This window comes from Meleagris gallopavo, chromosome 1 (assembly GCF_000146605.3).
Source record: "Meleagris gallopavo isolate NT-WF06-2002-E0010 breed Aviagen turkey brand Nicholas breeding stock chromosome 1, Turkey_5.1, whole genome shotgun sequence".
In the NCBI taxonomy this organism is placed as follows: Eukaryota; Metazoa; Chordata; class Aves; order Galliformes; family Phasianidae; genus Meleagris; species Meleagris gallopavo.
In genome coordinates, this window is record NC_015011.2 from 37515653 (window position 1) to 37537839 (window position 22187).

The following is a 22187-nucleotide window of genomic DNA, read 5'->3' on the forward strand; positions in this document are numbered from 1 at the left end:
AAAAAAAAAAAAAAGGCATACCTTGGGTTTTCATCGCCTGCCAGTTGCTGTAACTGGGAGCAGCTGCGAATTGCTGAGTAACTTTGGAAATGCTGAGCATCCTCTTTCCACTTATGTCAAGAGGGATTGCTGTCAGTACAAACAGAAGACATTTGGTGCCTCCAGTGCTGCCCAACTAACTAGTGGCACAGAAATTGTCAAAGGATGAATGCTTCCAACCCTGAAAGTACAACTTCAGCTCCATCCGTTTTTCAGTGTTATCTCATTATGTGTCAGTGTCACTGGGAGTCCATTATCTCCAGCCAATGTTCCACACACAGTCTTTTCATTCTATTCCTCAAATAGGCAGAGTTAATTAAAAGGCTGAGTATTCTTCCAGCAGCATTTCTTTTTCTTTCAAATACGTCTGTAGAAATATACGCACGTATCTCCGGCTGCAGAACACCGCTTTTCCCCTCAGCAGCTAGGTACAGAATGCTGAAGAACGCAGCAAACAATTGTTTTCATTCTCAGAAATAACTTGGGAGTTTTTCTGCACAAAGCTTTCTATAATTCAACACCACTTCTTGCCAAAAGAAGCAGTGGGATGGGATAATTCTCTCTGATGAGAGGTACACACACAGGCTCTCTCCATTCAGCTTTAACTCACAAGGCTGTGGCCTAGCTAACTGGCCAAGTCTGGCAGTGGGAGGCAGTTGTGTGCAATTTGTGACTCACTCACCTCTAGCCTTGTGGCAAAGGGCAGTTCTTACAAAGCTGCTTTCAGAATCACCATGTTTGCCCTGTCTCTTAAACCCCGTTAAGAGAGCTGCAGAAAGAAAACAGAGCACCTGAAGTCCCACAGGACAACCATGGGCAGGTCACGGTGTCGGATGTGTGAGGAACGTGACACCAGGCAGTCAGGCAGCGAGGAACTGGTCTGTGTAGAGATCATACCAGCTGAATCCATGCCACATTCTTTGCCTCTCCTGGAGGTAACCAGTAAACTCCTCTTACTCATCTCTTAGAGTGCTTTCTTAGCATTACAGTTCTTGTATTTCAGTCTGCAGTAGGAGGAGAGGCTGCCAGCACGCCAAAACAGCAATCCTTTATGGAGAAGCCCAGTTCTCTGATCACATGATGGCAGCTGAACTGAATAAATGCTGACATAGGTTTCATTAGGTTGTGCAATTAGGGTTACATCACAGAAATTGTGTTAACTGGCTTCTTATAGCAAGGGGATAATGACCATGCACTATTATATATTCATGTTTGAGGACCTAAAATGCTGATGGATAATAGGAATTTGTATCTCAGTCATTAGGACTTCAAGTGGAAGAAATACATGATTGGCACCACTGATATGTTGAGTGGTGAAAGCATTTGCCTACATTGCATGTCCATAGGAAGCATGAATGGCAGTAGGAAAAGAAAGAACCAATTTTCCTGTAGGAAGGCCACAGCTACCAACCCTCTTAGTTGGAGGCAGAGGAAAGAAGAGATGGAAACTGCTGTGTAAAATTGGACAAGCTCTGTTCCATCTTTGATACCAAGCTTTGATTAGGGCATGTTTTCCTTTGAAATTGCAAGGATACAGAGAATTTAAGGGTGGACCTAGTGTTTGAAATAGTCGGAGAACAGTACAAGCAGGTTGCTCCCCAAGAAAATGTGAGTTGGGAGTCCAAGGGGATAACACAGTTGGCAGGATAGGAGCTTTGCCAGCCAGGGCTAAGTTTCATAGAATAAAATTTGAGGACAGAAGCAGCCCCCACCTGAGGGTGGGAGCTTAGGACAACGCTGCCACCACACAGCTCCTTCCTAGGTTTGTGTATCCTCTACTGTTGCTCAGAAAACAAGATAAAGTACTTTACAGTGTAAGGGGAACAGTAGGAGGGCAGAGTGCTTTGTTTTGTGGTTGGGCTATGATTAGGAATGGTAGATGGCACAGGAACACAAACAGGTTTTGTAAAGAAAAGAAGATAAGAAAATTTGCATTATTCTCAGATAACATACTCGCAGAGTCACCAGAGGATAATTCATTGTAATCCTTTTAAGGGTTATCATATTATCTAGTGGTAACATGTACCACATGGTGTTTCATTGGTAAAGTAAAACAGAGGAAGTCTAAAAGCAGCAGCAGAGTCTGAAGTAAAGTGAGATTTTTGCAGTCTTAACAAGGGAGCTTTTGGCACCCTGACTTCTTTTTACTTTCTCAGGAACACATGACAGCTTCCTGACATATCCACAGGGGTGGGCATCTTCAAAATTAGAAGGAAAAAATTCCCACCGATAAATGAACTAAAAATCTTGTATTAAGAACCATTAATATGAAGGAAAGAATGGTTTTCTGTTTTCAGGGAAGCTATTTCTTCCTTGCTCTTCCTAGAAATTCCAGCTTCCCAAACTTTCAAAGAGAATGGACGCGTTTTTCTCAGCTTGTAAAGGTTTCTACAGCGAAGGTTGATATAATTGATTATGAGTATAAAAAAGCTTGGCTGTAACTAAAAAGCAGCTGGGGTTGGACAGGGGCAGAATAGCAAAAGACTTGTAACTTGATGTTCACCTAAAACATTTTTAGCCTCCAGGTTACGAGGACTCTCAGAGAGCCTCCGTTGCCCTCTAGGGGAGAGCTTCGGCATCGCTTATAGAGCTCAGTTCTGCTGCCTCTCAACACTTCTAGCCCCACTGACTGCATTTCCCTTTGTGCTCTTTTGGAGAAGTTAAAAGCATTGTGGCATCAACATTTGAATTAAAAATTTGAAAGAGTTATTATATGTTTCCGGGAAGACTGTGATGGAAGACAACATTAATAGTACCTTTTTTATCACACTGTTTGGTAATGCTTGGGCATTTCTGAATAAATACTTTGAAATTTTAAAATTATTTAGATTACTAACAATGGTTTGGTACTAAGCATGGTTGTACTAATTGAAACTAGAAATAAGACAGCAGAAAAAGAGATTAATTGCAAATATCAGATATATGTCTGTTTTGCATTATGGTAATTCTTGTTTTCAGTTTGTTCATAGTTATGCCTGCTATCCTTATGAAACAAATTTTGTCCGCTGTAATCTATAAATTTCCCCACTAACTCACAATATAACAGTCCATTTTTATTTTTTCCACTCTCGGATCATTTTTCGTTTTGTAAGCTTCTAGAACTGCTCATTCTGTCACAGGCATTGGCACTCCATAATGCCATTGCATATGTTCTTCCTTCCTTTTGATCTAAGCTTGTCTCTATGAAATATGTCAGTCCCGCTCTTCTGTGTTATATTTAATTATTTAGGACATGATGTTATAGCATTTTTTTAATTTTTTTTTAAATTCAACTCAGTCACTTTGTCAATTAGCAGAATATTTATTTTTATTCTTTTGCATCCTGAGTGTTCAAGTGTTTTTAACCCTGGTCTGGTTTGTCTTTTTTTTTTTTTTCAGTTTTCAGTTTGCTCTTGTCTGACAAGTCCTCTTTAAACATCTGCTGTATCAGCTCCTCTGGTGTCTTGGAAAAGCTCCTTCTCTCTGCACATCTCTGTGGCTTCCATTTTCTTGCTGAGTGCTGTTATCTTTTTAGCCTCCAACTTCCATGTTGAGAACCTCTCATTTCTCACGCACTCTGAACTGAGCTTGATAAGATTATATTTATCTGTATGAGTAGGATTCAAATCCAGTAATCCTGCTGAGAAGTTTTTGTCAGCAAGGAGACCTAAAGCACATTTTACCTCCTATGTAATTTGCATGCCTTTGTACTCAGCCTCCTCAAAACCCTTTGTGTTAATGTCTGTTACTGTGAAAAAAAAAATAAACGTTAAAGGATGCAAGATGTAAAGGTACTTTTCATGCAGAAAGTCAGCTCTTTCCTGGGTTTGAAATAATCCTTTCCAGTAATGACCTTCTCAAGTCTTCTATAAGACTCTCTGCAAACATCAGATGCATCAGACCTAAGTGGCACTGTCAGGCTACCTGCTCTCCAGGTTTGAAACTGTTTGTTTTGGAAACTCCATATTGAGGAGATTCTTGAGGAAGAGAAGGACAAAGAGGGAGAAGGTGAAAAGAACCAATGCAATTACCAATTACAGTACAGCTGTATCTGGCTGTTGGCACTACTGACCTGTTCTGGCCAAAGGTACACAGTTAATGAAGTGATTAATAAATCCAGATCAGAACTTTGCAGTTGGAAAGTGTAGGGCTTGTTCTGCACCATCACATATCATTGTCAGTTGTTCGTAGGTGGAATTCTTCCTCGGCCTAAAAGTAGCTACATGATTAATATAATCCTCCCAGGCAATAAAGCTGGTAGTGAGAACCAGACCTGGGTGGCTGTGCAGTCCTCATCGTCTGCACAGGGTATCCCTGTCATCCACGTTTTCCATCCATCTCAAGTGGTTACTCCTGGCAAGAATTCCTAATATTTGTTCTTTCCAAGCTTATCACATAGACCCTCACTTACCACATCTAAAGTCTAAGTCTAAATTTTTGGAATGTTAGATTGGGAGGAATGTAAATCCAGTACTCACTGCATACTTGCATGTTTTGTCAAAGGTATGTAGCAGCAATTCCTACAGAGATCAGTAGGGTTACTGGAGTTGCATTGACATAATTCCTCCATCTCATGCCGGTTTTGCAGGAAAGAAGAAAGATGTGCACACATTTTAATAAGTGTGCCTTTTTATCAAGAACTTCTCCCTTTTGTTTTCTTCTTCAGTGTAAAAACTTGTGCAGAATAAGACATACTTAAAGAAATATACTTACAGAGTATACAGTATACTTACAGAAGACATACTTAAAGCCATGAATCTGTCTTCTGAAAGGAGATTATCTACTTGTAGGGAAAGTGAGGGACCTCCAGAGCTGTGAGAATTTTCTGGTCTGTTACTGAGTCAGTAGGCAGTATCAGCTTTTCTCTCAATAACAGGATTTTTACCAAGGCTTTTGGTGTCCTTGTGTGATTTTTTTTCCTGGGTTGTCTCCTTTCCCTTGTTTTTCCAACAGAAGTCTACTATACTAGATGGAATACCATCTGTGGCCTGTTCAGGACAGAACGGAGTGCTTGTAACTTGGAGTGAGTCAAGGCCCTCCTTGCTTTTAAACCTGTTGGCAGTAAGCAATCCCATTCAGCTAGATCATGACAGCTACAAATATAGTCCCTTTGTGACTGGTTGCTGAGATTGATGCCTTAGGTGGTGTAGCAACTTCAACTGATCCTTAGCATATTGCATATGAAACCTTCTATCTTGCTACAAGCCTCCCTCCTAAACTTTGATTGCTAATTGAATTCACACCCATAACGTGTGTACTATTTATGTCTTTATCCTTATTTCCTTAATACATAATCCTCAAAGCATATTCTATTTCCAGGCCTCATCCTAATCTTATGGATTGCTGGCACATCTCAGCTCCTTCATCTTCTTGGTAGATAGCTAAGTTCACTTATCTTGTAAATGCTCGGTCTCTAGCACATTATTACTAAAAACATATTATCTGAACTGAGAATATCTCAGCTGTTCAGGGTAGTTATCTAGTCTGTGCTTGGGGGATTTGGTCAAAAAAAGGCCTACTGTCACATTTGATTTTTCTTTCACAGTCAAGAATTCATTAATCCAGAGCAAAACACCGGAATCTGTGATGATCCATTCTATGATTCTGTTATCTCTCACAGTCTTGTTAAGATTGTTATTTAGCAGGGCAATTGAATAAAGACTCCATCCACCTCTGCAAATGTGTGTTGTGATTATGTGGTCTCCAGGCTGTCAGAAACATTTTCTAATCAGGGAAAGGCAACTCAAGCAATGTTTCTCTTTTTTAGTTCTTGTACCACACAGCTCCTTCATTATCTGACACTTTATTTCTATCTTAAGAGAGCCTGATACATAGAAATCTATGCTGAAGCAAATCATCCCTTCTGTTTCTAGGTCCTTTCCATGTTATACAATACTACTTTTCATTGTTAACCGTATTTTTATTACTTTCTTATATATTAAAGGCCAGTGTCTCTCATCTGGACCTTGACAGGCTGACTCTGTTAAGCTGAGAGTTATACCCTCCATTTTGGCATGTATTTTATATCTATAAGCGAATGAAATACAACGTGTGAAGCTCATCATTGACTCAGCTACTGGAAACTTCTTGTCATTCCTCTCTGATGAAACCCTGTGATCTATGAATTTAGCTGGATTTCCATCTCACAAAATATCTGAATATCTGAACTGTCATTTTCTTTTTATATGTTCTTATATATGTTACAGTTGTCATGAACTTTGACAATGAAGCACATTCCAGAAGACTTGATCCCTTTTTTTTTTTTCCAGAAGAAAATAGAGTAAGTGATAGTAGCTCAAATCTCCCAAACATCCCAAAGTTGTGTCATATCTTCCCTATAGGGATCTTTTTGAGGGAGAGAATAAACCAGCCTTCCTATCAACAACAGTGTGTGCATAGTTATAACAGCATTGCTGGAGGGAGTATTTATTGCATCATCAAGGATAAAGGAAATTCTGGAGGCTTGGAAAATGAAAGTCACAGTTCCCATTTTTGAAAGGAGTGTGAGAAGAATTGACCAAAGGAATTATATTTTGTACCCTTTCTGTTTCTAGAAATAGGTAAGAATAAATCATCTACTTGTAAGCACTAAAAGACAATAGTGTAATGAGCAATTGCTGACATTAATAAATCAGAACAAATCACACCAAATTAATTTCCTCTCTGCAAGGAACATTCTGAATAGGAAAGCAGTGTGTAAGATCTTAAATTTAGTAATACCTTAGAAAGTATGAAAATACAGTCTGAATAAAGCTTCCTAAGGAAGGGATAGATATAACGCTACCTCTAAACCTAGAAAAAATATTAGTGGTTCCTGTGGGATCAAGAAAAGGAGACGTGACAATGCCATTGAATGGATATTTTCTTTTGAAATGAATCTGTAAATTCTCTGGCAATAACAGTTATTCTGGCTTTAATTTTCCTCCGTCATTACATTTAAATCATGGAAAATAACAACCCAAATTGATATTAAATCAGTTTTCCACTGGGCAGCTGTTGCTGTGAAAGATACTTTTGAACAAGGTAGAGTCCAGGAGTAGACAGGAGTAGAATTGAAGTGATTATCTCAAACAAAGAGTCTTCCAAGAACTGTAATTAAAAAAAAGAAAAAAAAATAATCAGAAAACATTTCTGGAAGTTTCAAGTAGCATAAAAAAATCTAGTGAAGCTTGTAAATGTTCTAGATGCTCAAGTGGTCCAGGAGGCTTTTTGACAGGGCAAAATATTCTGTTCCTCTCTAAAAGATACTCCTACTTCAGGAATATTTCAGTACATACATGACTGAAGATAAACAGGTTATATCTGGAAATCAGGCATTCAGGAATATGATGGGTGTTTTATGCCTCATTTATGGTTCCAAAATGACTTTTTCTAGCTGTTATTGTTATTCACTACATTAATCAGGAGGAGCTTGTGGTAATACATTTGCCTAAATGGGTAGTTCTTCTTTTCAAAAACATGAAAGCTAGAATCTAGTTATTTTTACTCTGGTTGGGATTACAGAGTAATACTTTTCTTTTTCAGTTTTCTTATGTGGTACAATGATCTCACAAATGCTTAATATAAAATTAGAGAGAGAATTACATGACCCTAATGCAAATGAATAAATATTATTAAGCCTTTATAACAGTTCAGAGTGTTCAATAGTTTCTCCTGAACAAAGTCCAACCAGAAACAGAAAGACAGATAGAAATGTACAGTTTTTATTTAGCTCTATGAAACTAGGATAGAAGAAGGCTGAAATCTACTTGCATGTTTTGTTGCATTATGGTCTTTTGCTAATATAACAGAAGCCAGTTTCTAATAATAAAAGTTCCAGAGGAGAATCAATTGAAAGAATGCTGGAAGACTGGGAATATCTGCTGGGTAGGTGGAACTATGAAATTCCACACAACATAGGCATACTATTCCTACAGTTCAAGTTTTGAACAAACTTGACCGTATTCAGTAAAAATGTTAAAAACATTTATTTCAACAAGTGCTAAAAAGACCTTCTTCCTCTGCAGCAGGACACTTTACTACATATTCTCCACTGTGTGTTTCTAACCTAATTCCTCTCTGCGTCCTCAAGTATCACAGAAATTGAACCACTTCTGCCAAGTGAGTTGCAAGTGGGTCCAAATTCTAGCTTACTGCATTCAGAAAATGCTGAAAACCAGAATTTCATGGTCTGATTTTTTTCATGAAGGTTTTAACTTAGCAAATAGCTCAATTGAATAATGAAATTCATCACTAAAAAATGCTGATTCTGAGTCTAGCTGATTATTTCCAGCAACCTGTGTGTTCACTGAAATGTAACTGTGGGCAGAATGAAAAAAAGACCACCCCTTCCCCAGCACTTTTCATGCTCCTTTGCTGAGAGAATGTGCTCTTCTCTGACAGCTCTGCAATACAAATGATACAGCTGTGAAGCACAGAATGAAAAGCAACAGCAGAGGGAGGCATACGAATAGGCACAAGACAAAATCTGCAGAAAGGAGACCTGAAAGCAAATGCAAGGAAAAGAGAAAGCCTGTCTGACAGGGTCAGAGAAGGGTAGGACTGCACAAGTGGAATGGATGATCTTTAAGATCTTTTCCAACCTGAGCAATTCTATGATTCTGTGATGGAAAGGGACCACTCTTGTGAGTCTCAGTTAATCCATTGCTTGGATTAACTGAAGGAAGGGCAAAGAGCAACTTTGAACTTCCAGGAACTGCAGAGAGGATGTGAGAGAGTTAGGTTTGAAGATTTTTATTTGGGTTTCATTGCAGGTAAAACACTCCACTCAGGGCATTTTAACACTAACTTCTGCTCACTGATTTGGGTGCTGGGAGAAAAAAAGTCATTACAAACACTTTGGGAAACATTTTTCCTTTGCTCAACATTCCCTGCCCCGTACAGCCTCTTGTTTTGCTTCATGTTACACTCAGTCATCCTAGATGGTAGGCAGCGTCTAGGTGTGATGGCTGCTCTCTGCCCTCCTCAGTAGTCACCCTTCATCCTCCTTGGTGCCAAATGAACCCAGAGGCATCCTCCTTGTTGATCCCAAAGCCTCGGACATCTCCCTTGCACTGAAGAGGGAGCCCTGGCACTCTCTGAGGCTGGTGACTGGCTGCCAAAATGCCCTGCCTTCAGAAGCATAGGAAAACTCTGCCCCAATAAGCATGTCCGAGTCATATACTGGGGCATCTTCTGCAGGACTTTCTTCTTTCAGCAGAAAACTGAGATGTACTACGTTTCCCAGGGAACTTAAAATCTTCATTACTTCTGACCTTATTATATTTCTGCTCACTGCCACTTGTGTATTAGGAATCTTCTTGCTGGTGTGAACTTGAGATATAATGAATAGACTGAAGGATCAGCGCATAAAGCTTGCAGATGGCTCCAATAAACACTCTCACTTATCTCCTGTTCCTGACTATGCATAAATCACTAGTTCCATCTGTCTGCTGTTTCTTTCTGCATCTTGGGCATTATAACTCATTAGGAGGTAGCAGAGAAGCTCATCCCAAGCTGCAAAGGTTTTTGCCAAATAGCACGAGGCACTGAACTCAACCTTCAAGAAAACACACGCGTCAGCGTTTTGCTGATGATTCTCTTGCAGAAAGAAATGCCTGTTTTATTTTAAACTCCTGTCAAGGCAGAGAACAGGCTATTTGAGAGCCTGGGGTATCAGACAAGAAATCCTCACTCCCTATTTTTCTGCACTTCGCAGTGAGAGAGAATAATGGCAAGCACAGAAATCCTGACAGATTTCACCATCGTTCTGCTTGGCCCAGAGTCACTTACAGTCCCCAGTTTCCTGCTTACTATAAATAATAACCTGTCAGGAAAAAAAAAAAGGAAAGAAAAGAAAGAAAGAAAAGAATTTGCAGCTTCTTAGTTGCTGGCAATAGGAAGGCATTTTCATGCTGTTTGTCAAGTATTTGAGGCTCTGCTTTAGATTTCTATAATGACTATAATAAACACAGATTGGCTGTGGGCTTTGCAAGACATCAGGTGAAGGAAGCACTCAAACAGGCTCGTCTGCAGAAAGAGAGCAATACAGGCTGATGCAGTCTGAGAGAGAAAAGGCTACAGGAAAAAAAGTGAGAGTTAACCTGAAACCCTGAGGGCTTAGGAGGAAAAGAGCTTGCGAGTGAGAGGAAGACATCTTTTGATGGAGCACAATGCCCATGAGCAATGGTGACTGCAGGGAAGTGGTGAGCATGCTCTCAGGTGAGAATTCTCATTTCTGCTTATGGGTGTATTTCCTAATTAAAAAGCTTTACACATTTTTTAATGACATTGACCTTTTGAACTCAATTTGGAAGCTGAATGAAGGTTTCCAGTGTCAGAATTCACTACTACAATATGTAGCTTATTAAGATATCCTTGTTTTGACCCTTGGAGGTTTACTTGCTGTTGCTCACTGCTAGTTTATACCAGAGGAGGTATGTCCTCTTTGCTGTGTCAGACACAAGTCTGATCTGAAATTGCACTGTGTAGAGGCCATGTCCTGCCATGCACGTGTGTTCTTTTGACACAAGTGTTTGCAATGTTTGGCCCCGTGTGCATAAATGTGAGATTCCAGGTATCTCAAGGAGCAACACGGTGAGGGCAGGGGAAGAGGAATACAGCTATATGGCCCTTGGCTTGCCAGCTGCCACATCAGTCTTGTCTCCCTTGTTTGACAGAGTGACCCATGACAGGAAAAATCTCTCCACGAAGGACAAGATCGAGTTGCTCTGGCCTCTTACAGTTGTTTGCTGAGATCAGGACACTGTTATTCATTAAAAATCTCCTTTTTTTTTTTTTTAACTCCTCGTCCTTCAGAGACCTGTGTTCTGATGGTAGAGCTTTTCTCACTGAAGAAGTGCCATGAGAACTTGTTCATTGTCAGCAGTTTGCTGCGTCCTCACTCAGTGGGCAGACAGGTTTAACCCAGACTGAAGTGAAGCACATCACACGTACTGTTTGCTAGCCCAGCACAGGTTTCTTTGTGGCTTGTTTCTTGCTTCTCATCTCACATTAAACTTTCTGGCTTATTTGTACCTTTTAGACAAAGTGGCCATGGGAGATACATTTTCACAGCTCACCATGCTGCTGTCTGAAGAGATCCCAGCCCCGGGCCTGCATGAGTTCAAGGAACATTTGGTCAGCACTCTCAGATGTAGAATTTTGGGTCCTGTGTGCGGCCAGGAGTTGGATTTGGTGATCCTTGTGGGTCTCTTCCAACTTGGGATATTCTGTGATTTTATGATTTTTGAAATGAATGCAGCCCATTCCCTCTCTCACTTCTATATGGCAACTTCTGTATTGGCAATGAAACATCAGCATGCTTACAGCCATTTCACTCAGAGGTATGTGAGCACTGGCAAAAAAAATCCATTTTTCTCTAACTCATTTCCAGAACGATGGAACTGATGTAGGTGCATTCATCAGAAGTATTTTTCCTATTCTAATCACTTACAGTCCAGTGAGATATTTTAAATCTTAACGATACACAGAATTTGAAGACATTTTTAAATGCAGTTTGAGAAGACCAGTGCAGGCCATTATGCAGGAATCCTTAAGTTGTTTCTTTGGACAAAAGATTTCAGAAAAAAATTGATAAAGAACAACAGATTAAATAATGCGGGTGTCTGTAGAGGAGTGTTACACTGGATTAAACATTTTACATCACAATTTAGCTGAATTAATAGAGGTGTTTCAGCAGGCAAGATTCTGGTGTGAATTTTCTATTCTTGCTCAAACATCATGGGAATTACGTGTTATAATTCTTCCAAGCTTTTTTTGTTTTGTTTTGTTTCTCCTGCATCTCTCACATATCCTCCTGCATATACAACAGCACCTCATAACTAGGTATATGCCATTTAAATTATTTACCACATTGATGCTTTCTGACAGTCTCTGAGAAAATGTATGATGCTCTTGTTTAGCCTACCTTGCGCATACTGAGGGACTAATTTTGGTGCAAACAAATATTTTTCTGGTACTTTTTTCATCCCTGTGTATAGCTTCACATCAAAAAAGCCCATTTCCACTAGAACGTTAAGCATCACAGGATTCCAGCATTATAATCCTTTTTGGATGTATGAAGCAAAAAAATTATAATCTATAGCAGCAGGAACAAACTGATAACAAGAACGTTCTGCCTAATGCCCAATACATTTCAGTCAGGCTGAAGTTTGTGGTAACTGGTGGATGGCTGCTATGTATCAGGTGTGCCCCATAACCACTGCTCCAGGCTATGGCCTCATATGAAACCTCCCAGAGACCTCACTTTCTGGCAGCTCATACTTCCTTTATTTAGAAAATACCCTGTCAACTCAGCAATCTACCAAATTATGCAGCCTTTGGATACACTGTAGAGCTGATCTTGTCTTTCGTATTTCCCTGCCTGTCCTGGAAGGAACAAGCTGCTGATGATTTTCACCTTTTCGTAATAAGGTTGTTAGACATGGGCCCTTTCACATGATTCAGTATTTTTATTGCAGTTATAAGATGCACAGAATCCAGAGCAAAGCCTTCTGTTTTATTTTATGTACTCAAAGAGGTAAATAATATATAAGATCAAAGATATTTTTGCTACCTTCCTGGCTTTTTGTTTTACTGTTTCATTATGCAGACAGCTACTTGTTAGGCTTTGTATCATTCTGTTTCTTTTGATGGTGTTGCTGCCTATACTCAAAGCAGAATAACAGTATTCAAAATACAGGTCACTTTTCTTTTGTTTTCTTTACTTACACACGGTAGAATAAATAATGTTTTGTTTTGTTTTTTAAACCTGTGACTTACAGAATTCTGGAAGAGTTGAGCTTTTATACATTATATTGATTATAAATAGCATTTGAAAACTGTGAGTCTAAATAGATAACATGTCAGACTTTGGGATTATATATATTTTTTGAACTGGAAGAGGGTAGATTTAGACTGGATACTAGGAAGAAATTCTTTTCTGTGAGGATGGTGAGATACTGGAACAGGTTGCCCAGAGAGGCTGTGGGTGCCCCTCCCTAGAAGCATTCAAGACCAGGCTGGATGGGGCTGTGAGCAACCTGGTCTAGAGGGAGGTGTCCCTACCCATAGCAGGGGGTTGGAACTAGAGGATTTTAAAGGTCTCTTTCAACCCGAACCATTCTACAATTCTCTGATTCTATGATTCTATGTTATATTACATATTATTTCACTGAGTAATGAAACTGAGGGGGAATAGAGGAAAGCTTCTCTCCAGAATGTCAGTGATGGGTTTGTTACCGTAGCACAAAGGCTAAAGTTAGCTCTGTGTAAGAGGAAACACCAAGGAGGTTTACATGCATAAAAACCAGATGAAGCTGTACTAAATGTCTGCAGTACTGCACATCTCAGTTAGACTCCAGCAGCCCCACCCATGCACTCCTGTTGTGCCCTTGCGGTTGGTCTTGGTGCAGAAATGAGGATGATACTCCTGGAGAAGGGAGGGTCAGAATTGTTGATTTGGCTCCTACCAGTGCATCCATCAAAGCCCTGTCAGGAGCCATCATGCACATACAAGTTTGGAGGCATGGGTGTACACTTGCATGTGAGAATCATGCCCTATGTCTAATGTAGGATGTGACCACCATGCACTAAACTAGGCAAATATGCTGGCCTTCTGATTTTTATAATCAGTTTATGAAATCTGATGTCCTAAGATAGCAAGTGGGATTGCCATTATGTGCTCTTTCTTCTCATCAGATGAACTATGTTGAGGCACCAAGCTGGCAGGCCTGGCTTAGCATGACCATCAGCTGTTCCAGCCAGCATAAAAAGCCTGCTTTTCAGAAACACACTGGATCAAGTCACCTTATATTTCAAGAAGTAATGAAAAAATGATGAAGTCAGTTTTTTCTCCCCATGCAAAACTTCTAGTTAGTACGAATGAGATGAGGCTGTATGTCTCACTGTGAAACAGCAGCGGGAGTTAAAGTGTAGAGTGAATATCTGAAACACTGACACAGAATGACTCAGCCAAATTGCTGTGCACATATGATAATGAAACAAAGAAAAGGAGAACCAAAGCAAAAATGAGACAAGGGCACATGAGACTCAGGAAGATGAAATTACATTTATGGAAACTGGAGCAGATTTTCTTTTCTCCAGCAGATGGTAGGATTTTCTCAGCTACAGTCAGGCAACAGCAAGAAAAATCACCCAAATCCTTATCTCTGAAAAGCTATCTCCGGCCTTTTTTGACTTGTAGATTCCTACAATTCTAGGGGAATTAGGATAATAAAATTAAGCTGCTGGAAGAAATGTGCAAGGTACCTGGCATGTCTGCTAGCACTAGTCTGTGCAGCTGAGGTTTAAGCTACATGTCTTATCTTTTCCAGAATATAAGTGAAAGCCCATAGACAGCGTCTTCCCACCCAGCTTTAACATGCAGTTTAGGGATATCAGATAAGAAAATGTGCCTGATAGAAGGCTATTTCAGCTTTTGAGCCTGAGCTTTGCTGAAACTTCAATGAAAGGCAAAGCTATCTGTGCTCTCTCAATGCAAGCAGAATTTAAAATAGATGGAAATTCAAGAACGTTTTCCCACTCTTCAAGAAGGCAGTCAGAGAGGACTGAACAAGGCAGTACGGTTTCTGCATGAGCACATGCATTCTTTTCAAAATCAAGGTCAGTGGAGCAGAGATAAAGTCGCTGAAAGTTGGCTCCCTCATTTTTCTCTTTTTTCTACTGAGCCATATGTGGTGAGGGTAAGGAAGAACTAATTCATCTCTATGGATGTGGAGGTGTTATTTATGCTCTTTTGTTTCTGGGTGAGCTTACTCTCTATCTTTTGTACATGCTTAAAATTTGCAAATTAGGGTTTGCCATACTCTTCCCTATATTAACAACTTCTGAGTGGATAGATATTCAACCATCTGCCAGGGGTAATGTGTAGGAGGTGGCCAAGTCACTCTGTCAGCTCTAGGAAGGTAAAGAGGCTCTGAGTAATTTTCCTGCTGCTTTTACTGTAAACATTTGCAGTTATCTGCAATCCCTCGAGCATCACGGACATCCTCAGAGCTTCTAAACCTATTTTCCATCTGTTGCCTCTGCACCTACAGCAGCAATAATGTGCCCCAGAAGACTTTACTGCTTTTCCCAACAGCAAGAGCAACATTTGGATCCTTCTGTTGTGTGCTGGTGTTGATGGAGCTGGCAGACAGCAGGAGTTAACAGCTTCAGAGCCCTGCATATAGGGTTGGATGCGGAGCTGGTCTATGACTGAAGCCATATTCTGACTGTGCTGGAAAGTGTGAAGCTCACGTATGATCTGAAGGACACTGCTGTGACCTGACACTTGCATGCCCAGAGCTGTTAATGTGATTGCCTCCACCTCTGCAAAGGGCAGAGCATTGGCTCCGCTTGGATCTCCTTTCTGGCCAGAGCAGCTAACCCAACAAATAAAAACCAATCTACTGCTCTTCACCAGGAGGAGGAAGGGTGAAAGTGGATTTGCTGTGTCTTCTGGGCATAACCCATTGGTGGGATAACTCGCTGACCCCTCTGCTGCTGGGGCCAACAGCTGTGAGCACAACTACACTCTACAAGAAGAGGGGGAATGAGGAACTGGGGAGGTGTCTCCTTGTGTCTGGGGATACAGCTGGAGGCAGGAAGAAGCTCCCAGAGCTATTAGAGGGAGTGACTTGGGAAGAATATATCTAAAAAGAAATAATATCTATTGATTCTGTGACCTTTGCTCTGGCCTGATATACTGAATTGATTTCTCTTAGCCATGGATGCATTTCGGTAGTGTATAGTTTCCATCCAGGCACTCCTTCCCTCAGTGCTTCACCTCCCAAAGCCTATGCCAGCCATGAGGTGGGGGGCTGGAGGAAGCTGCCATTCCTCTCAGATCTTCTCTGCCACAGCTGGATTCACAGATCCAGGTTTCACAGAAAAGTTGATGGCCCCACACAGAAAGAACAATTTGAGTGCTCACTTTTATTTTCCCTAGGTACTAAGGTACATTACTAAAACACCAACTAATTATTTCCTAATGATGAGATTTTATGTGACTGTGATGAGAAGATGGGAAGGCATTAGGGGGTGTGTTTCTGAAAAGGAGAGAAATTGAGTGAGAAGATGATGAAGTCTACTGGTAGAAAGAAAAGAGGGATAAATGGAGGTGGATATACCTCTGCCCTGTTTCAGGAACCAAAAACGTTCCTTACATAACAGAACAGAACTGAAACTATGTGATGAAATTTGTGCTGTGGTGACATAGCTGTGACTGTTGCCACCACCATTTGATTTCACGTCACTTGGGGAAATAACCCAGTCCTTCACTGTGATCTCAGGAGCCTCCCTTGGCAAGCACTAACACCCTGGTTACCCTGTTCTCCACCTCCCTGAGCTTAGAATAGCAGCAACCAACAACAGTGAGGCCTGGAGGCTTCCATGCCACCCCCACCAGGCAGACAGAAGCTCCCTCCCATCCTGGCAGCCTTGCTGAGTGCTGGTGCCAGTGCTGCTCTGGGCCTGCTGTTCTTCTGCCTCTCTGGTGACTGCAGTAGCGCTCCTCACAATGCTGTGAGAGACAGGCTGAGGGCAAAGACAGCAGGGAGGTGCTGCAGGCCTGGAGAGCATCCTGTTGGAAAGGTGGACTCAGACACAGTCTTCATCTGTGCCTTTTGCATGTGTCCTACGAGAGCCTGCTGCGCTCAGGATGAGGTTCTCAGAGAGGTCCTGCTGAGATCTACTGTCTCCTGGGCCTTGTCTCCATCATGCTTGCTGATATTCACAGGAACAGCTTACCGTTGTGCCCGGGAACACTTCCTCACTGGAGTCTCTCTGCCGTTTTAGGCCTCAGTGAAAGAAAAGAAAACTTGGATACTGCTGGTGTCACTGGGGACACTCTGACCCTGGTGTAGCCTGGTGACCACAAAACGTGACAGATACCATCTACAGCAATGCACAGCAAGCACTGAACATACTGAGAGCTCCAAAGGGATCACTTCCATCTCCCTGAGCATGGTTTCCATGTCCACAAGCAGCTTGTAGCAGCTTACATTAGGTGGGTTGACAAAGCCTCAAGAAACTAGAATAAGATGGCCAGGGACCTGTAATGCTGGCAGAGCACTTAGTGTGGCCAGATTGGAGCACAGAGACCAGCTTTATGCTGCCTAAAGATCTGGAGAGGTCATAAGCAGACAGTTATATACCTCTGTTGTCAAAGCAGAACAAATATGTAAACAATTTCAACAGTACTTCAGAAATCAGCGAGACGCATTTCTGAGAACGAGAATAATGGAAAATGTGTTTTTGGTTCATACTAAAAATAAAAAGTTCTCTGGTGCCTTCCTGCTTTAGAGATGGAAGTTGATATTTGGCAGGGGGATGACCTCATGTCAAAAATGTGCCATTTTCATGTCTCCTGACAATAGCCCATTTTGAAAAGGTTATAAATCTCTCTGATAGCTCAGCTAATATGTACTCCATAAAGACTTGTCGGAGCTTGGTACCCATACTCCCAGGAAATGCGATCTGCAAGCACATATGTTGCCCAAGCTGCAGCACAGAGACTAAGAGCCCTGCAGCAGCTGCTTGTGGTTGATGCGGGCTCTGTGGTACTTGACACCAGGGCCGAGAGCAACAAGACTGTCCCACAGGGATTTCCTGTGTTCCTTCTCCTGGAGGAATCCCAGCAGCAGGACAAGAACTGGAGAACAGCCAGGAGTTATGAAGAAGTGGCAGAGAAAAGTGAAAAAGGGCAGCACTAAGAATGAAGACTGGAGCTATGGGAAGAAGGCCAACACATTGTGATGACGGAAAAAGATAAGGAATTTGGCTCTTTCAGGTGCTTTGAGAAGCGACTGGAATGCTGGAAAACAGATTTTCCTAAGGAAAAATAACTGTAATTGTGTAACAGTGAAAGACCAGAAAGCACTTTTAAAATGAGAAGGAAGCAAAATTCCTAATAATTTTAATGGAACAGTAATGGAAATTGAAGAGTAGGGGATACGAGAAACAGAAGTCAGAATAGCAAGAAATTAGAGCTGTAAAGATGTTGCTCAAGGCATCTGGATACTGAGAGGCAGAGCAGGGAACAGGGAATAAGAAAGTAATTTAAAATATAAGACCGGTCAGGGCTAGTAAAAATAAACACAAAGATGACAAGTGTTCTCATGAGTTCTTAACAGACCTGCTGTACAACCAGAAACAGCAAACTCCTACACACCTACATGAGTGTACTACATAAGTATCTTCTCTTGTACAACTGTTCTTTCTAGAGGAATTTACCCTCCAGCTTCCCACATTAATTGTTGTTGTAGGACAGTTATGCCTGTGATTTCTTTTATAGTGTTAACAATGTAGAGGAACTGGTAAGGTTCAGTCATCGATAAAATCATCAGATTTCTCCCTTCACTTCAGAGTGCTCCAGGCACAATGAACAAAGGAAGGGAGTTTAATTAACAGGATACTGGAAGTTTCATTACTCTTTCCGTGTAGAGCTCTTCGCAGAAAGGCTGAACAAAATTAAATGCTCAGATGGAGGGGGAAGTGAAGAATGAAAAGGGAAGAACAAAGAGAGAAGTGAAAATGGACTCTAGCATGTAATGATCTGATTTGGCACTCTGTCGTACCCTGTGTCAGACCACAAGAAGATTTATCCTTGCTGCTAGCCCAATGGTTCAACTGGAGACAAAATCAAATTAAGTAGAGCCCCAGCATTCTCAAATACATGTTCTTTTCACAGTGGGCATCTAAGTTAATTGTGCCTATGTGAAATATGTGGAAGAAAAATGAGGTTCTGCTACTGACTTGCCAAAACAGCACTGTTTACGTGGTTAACTTATATGTGAGATTGCCTTCTGCTCAGCCCTTTTTCCTTGTGCCAGGCTCAGGTATTTGTGCCTTTGGATGTAGGGAATCCAACATTGTCCCATGCAGCAGAGAATAGGGATGGAGCATACAGCCCATGATCAAGAGTGGGGTTTCAAAAGCAGCAGTGTTCCCGTTGTGAAAGGATATCAGAGCATGGCACCTTTTCCTGCAGCTGCTGTTTTGTTTGCTGCTAACAGAAGGCCTCTGTGAGAAATGGCAAATGGACCTGCAGATCCACCACACCTTTCAGTGAAAGCAGAAGCTCAAAGTGGTCCTGCTCACTGCTGCTTCTGCACTTCACTTTTCCTTCATTCCTCCTGCCAGAAAAATACTCTCATGTCTCACCCATGAGTGTCTCTGAGGCTCTTTGATTTCTGGAGGAAAGGCTTTACAATAACAACTATGAGGCTGCAACCTGATATTAATCTCTGGATCTTCAGTACAGACAGGACAAGAATTTGTGTACATTTCAATTTAATAAAGAGCAACGTGGTGCTCTTGGCAGATCCCTGAGTGACCTCTCCTGGCTTAAACAAACAATAGACCTAGATTTGTTAAGGTCTGGCAGCACCATCTTCTACTAATGTTTTCTCCCTGTCTGGAAACTGAAGACTACATTACTCTGTCAGAGGAAGCTGTGTTTGTTTAATATTGCTACTTCTCTCCTGTCCAGCCCCCTACACCTTAATCAATATCTCAGTTTGTTTTCTTTCTTTCTTTTTTTTTGCTTGTTTGGGTTGTATTATGACCATACAATTTACTTGTCACTAAACATTTTGCATCAACCCAAAGCATCTACCATGTTCCATCTACCACAGAAACCAGTTTAAATCATCAGCATCTTCTGCATGCAGTGGTTATTCTACTCTCTAAAGAGAGAATGTTAACAAATCTACAAGTGCATATTCAGTTATATGCCTACGTAGGTTTCAAGGATTAAGAAAGATGTGATACTGTGAAAAGATAAACTAGAGACACATATGCCTGAAAGGAACGATTATTGCTAAATTAGCAGCAAGTTTTTGCCAAGGCACAGTCAGTAAAGAAAAGCTGTAACTGCCAAAAGGACACCTCCCTGGAGCACGTTTGGCTGAGTGATAACCAGATCTATAAGCAAATGTGACACTGATGGATAGCTCAGTTACACCTCTGATGTGAATAAGGAAAGGTATCATGTGTTCAAGTGCAGATACAAGACTAAAACCAACATGCCCAGAAGATTGTAGTATAAGTACAGAAAATCAATGAATGACTTAATATGGTTTACAAGTTATCTTTTAACCCCTTCTGAATTTGGGGGCGTTTCTGTGAACAGACAATGGAAGTCTTAAAAAAGGAAAGTCAAGCTAGAAGACAATTCAAGTTGTAGTCTAACTAAAAGGTCTGTGCTTTTTAGTCTTCTTGTTGCCTCATATTTGAAATTAAGTGTTTATCTGGGTGGGGGGGGGGGGTGGAATGGGGTTCTCATCTCCCATTCTCTCTTTGTTGTGTCAACTTTTTGAGTCCAGGGCTAAAGCCTTCCTTCTTTGCAGACAGAGGGCAGCGTCCATGCCATGTGTACCTGCCCTTCCCCAGAGCAGAGCAAGGGAAGCAAGTGCCTGGGTTGAGTCCTGCATGTGACCGGGAGCAAGGATGACTTCATTACGTGGTGAAGGAAGTTGGGGAGTGATTAGGTGATGTGATGGAGGTGTTTGACTCTTTCTGGGGAAGAGTGAATGATTGGGTCAGAACTGCTGGGGAGAGAGAGATTCACAGGAGCTTTCTGTGAAGTCAGCAGGTAGGGGGATACTGTCTGTATCTGTGGAAAGTAAGAGAAAATTAGGAGAACATCTGTAATTGGCACCAGTGAAGTACCGTTGTTTGAAAGTATGGATAGTCACAGCAGCAACTGGAGAAGTTTCATGCTAATCATGTGACCCTCTCAGCTCATTAAAAAGCAAAACTCAAGGCAGAGAGCAGACAAGATGCTGAATAAGACTGCTCATTACTCAAGTCAGTGGAAACTGAGTGAGGAGCTAGAATATATTCCAGAGAAGTGATGAAGAGAAGGCAATTTGCATGAGGGCAGATGCACTAGGCACTCACCTCCCTTATTAGGGGAAAATTCTTATCACTCAAAGAAAAAGAATTGCAGGAAATACAGTAGTCAGTCTGCAGTGGTCTGAGATGATTCACTATTCTCACGTGGGGAAGAGTTGCTTTCATCAGTTACACATTATGAAGGCCTTTGTGCAGTGTTACGTATGGCAGGATGGCCAAAGAGGATGAAAGTTGCTTTTAATATGGCTCCTGATACTCTGTAAGTAGTCTGTCATTTTTATGTATTTCTTCTTACTTCTAAGACCTTGGATCCACAAAACTCAATTATTGGAGGCAGGTCTTCAAATCCATACCTGAAGTAAGGAACCTCAGAATGGGGAGCTGGAAATTCAGAAATGGAATAAGGAGAAGGCTGTGTGCTAAGAAGATGGGCTGAAGAAAAGGCAGCCACCAGTTACACACTGCAGGGAGTGTTCCTGAAATCCCAGCTCTCTCCTAATGCCAGGACAGATTTCCTTTTCTCACAGGCACCTAACCTGACTTTTGGGTACCCTCCTCTTACACATTAAGAGGAGCACAGCACAGATGAAAATTCAACATTCTGGGGACAGAGAAAAGGAGAGAAAGATGGGGTAGGAAGTGAGTTCCTGTCTTCATACCATTCAGAACAAGTCCTCTTTTCACTGCATACAGATTCATGTTTTCTCTTGTTTTCCGGTTCGCTGCCTTGGGTTTCTTCATCTTTGCTGCATGCTTGCTGGTTCAGCTCTAATAAGAAAATCGAGAGAATCTTTTCTATTATCTTTTCTATTTTTTTATTTTGCTGTCAGTGTCCTAGCAGACAGATTTGTGAACACTTTTAGAGAAGAGTTTATTTACTCAGGGCAGCCCATTCAGAAGAGAGACCTCATTGCAGCTGCGTAAGTCCCAGTCTGTCACCCCAGCAGCTCAACTGAGGAAACCACATTTCTAGAAGTGCTGCAGATATTTGAGAAGCTGACCTCACTCCAGCAAAACTTCTGCTGTCTTCAGTGTGCCACCTTGTACCAAGATACAGCTCATACTTAAATGCATTTTCTTTGAAGAGTACATCTGTCATTGGAAGTCCATTGAAATGGCACCTAATGGGTAACACTGTCTGAATTAACACACATTGGTGTCTTAATACCTAGCCTTGTTCTATTCTCTTCTTGGAAGGAACCACACTTTCTCTGTTTAGTTATTCATTCATTTCAGTGGGACCTCTAGCAATAAAATCAGCCATGTGTGGTTCAAGGTGCTATAATCAGAGTTTTCTGTCCTGGCTTTAGAAACTGAATTTATGAAGT

General features: G+C 41.3%; 1 protein-coding gene across 1 annotated transcript in view; it reads left to right on the forward strand.

Annotated features, from left to right (window-relative positions):
• Positions 1 to 851: 851 nt before the first annotated feature.
• ZDHHC17 (zinc finger DHHC-type palmitoyltransferase 17) overlaps positions 852 to 22187 on the forward strand; it is a 110282-nt gene continuing 88946 nt past the window's right edge. The window contains exon 1 of the mRNA XM_031552147.1: positions 852 to 974. Coding sequence (XP_031408007.1) covers positions 852 to 974 — 123 coding nt within the window. The remainder of the gene's footprint in view (positions 975 to 22187) is intronic.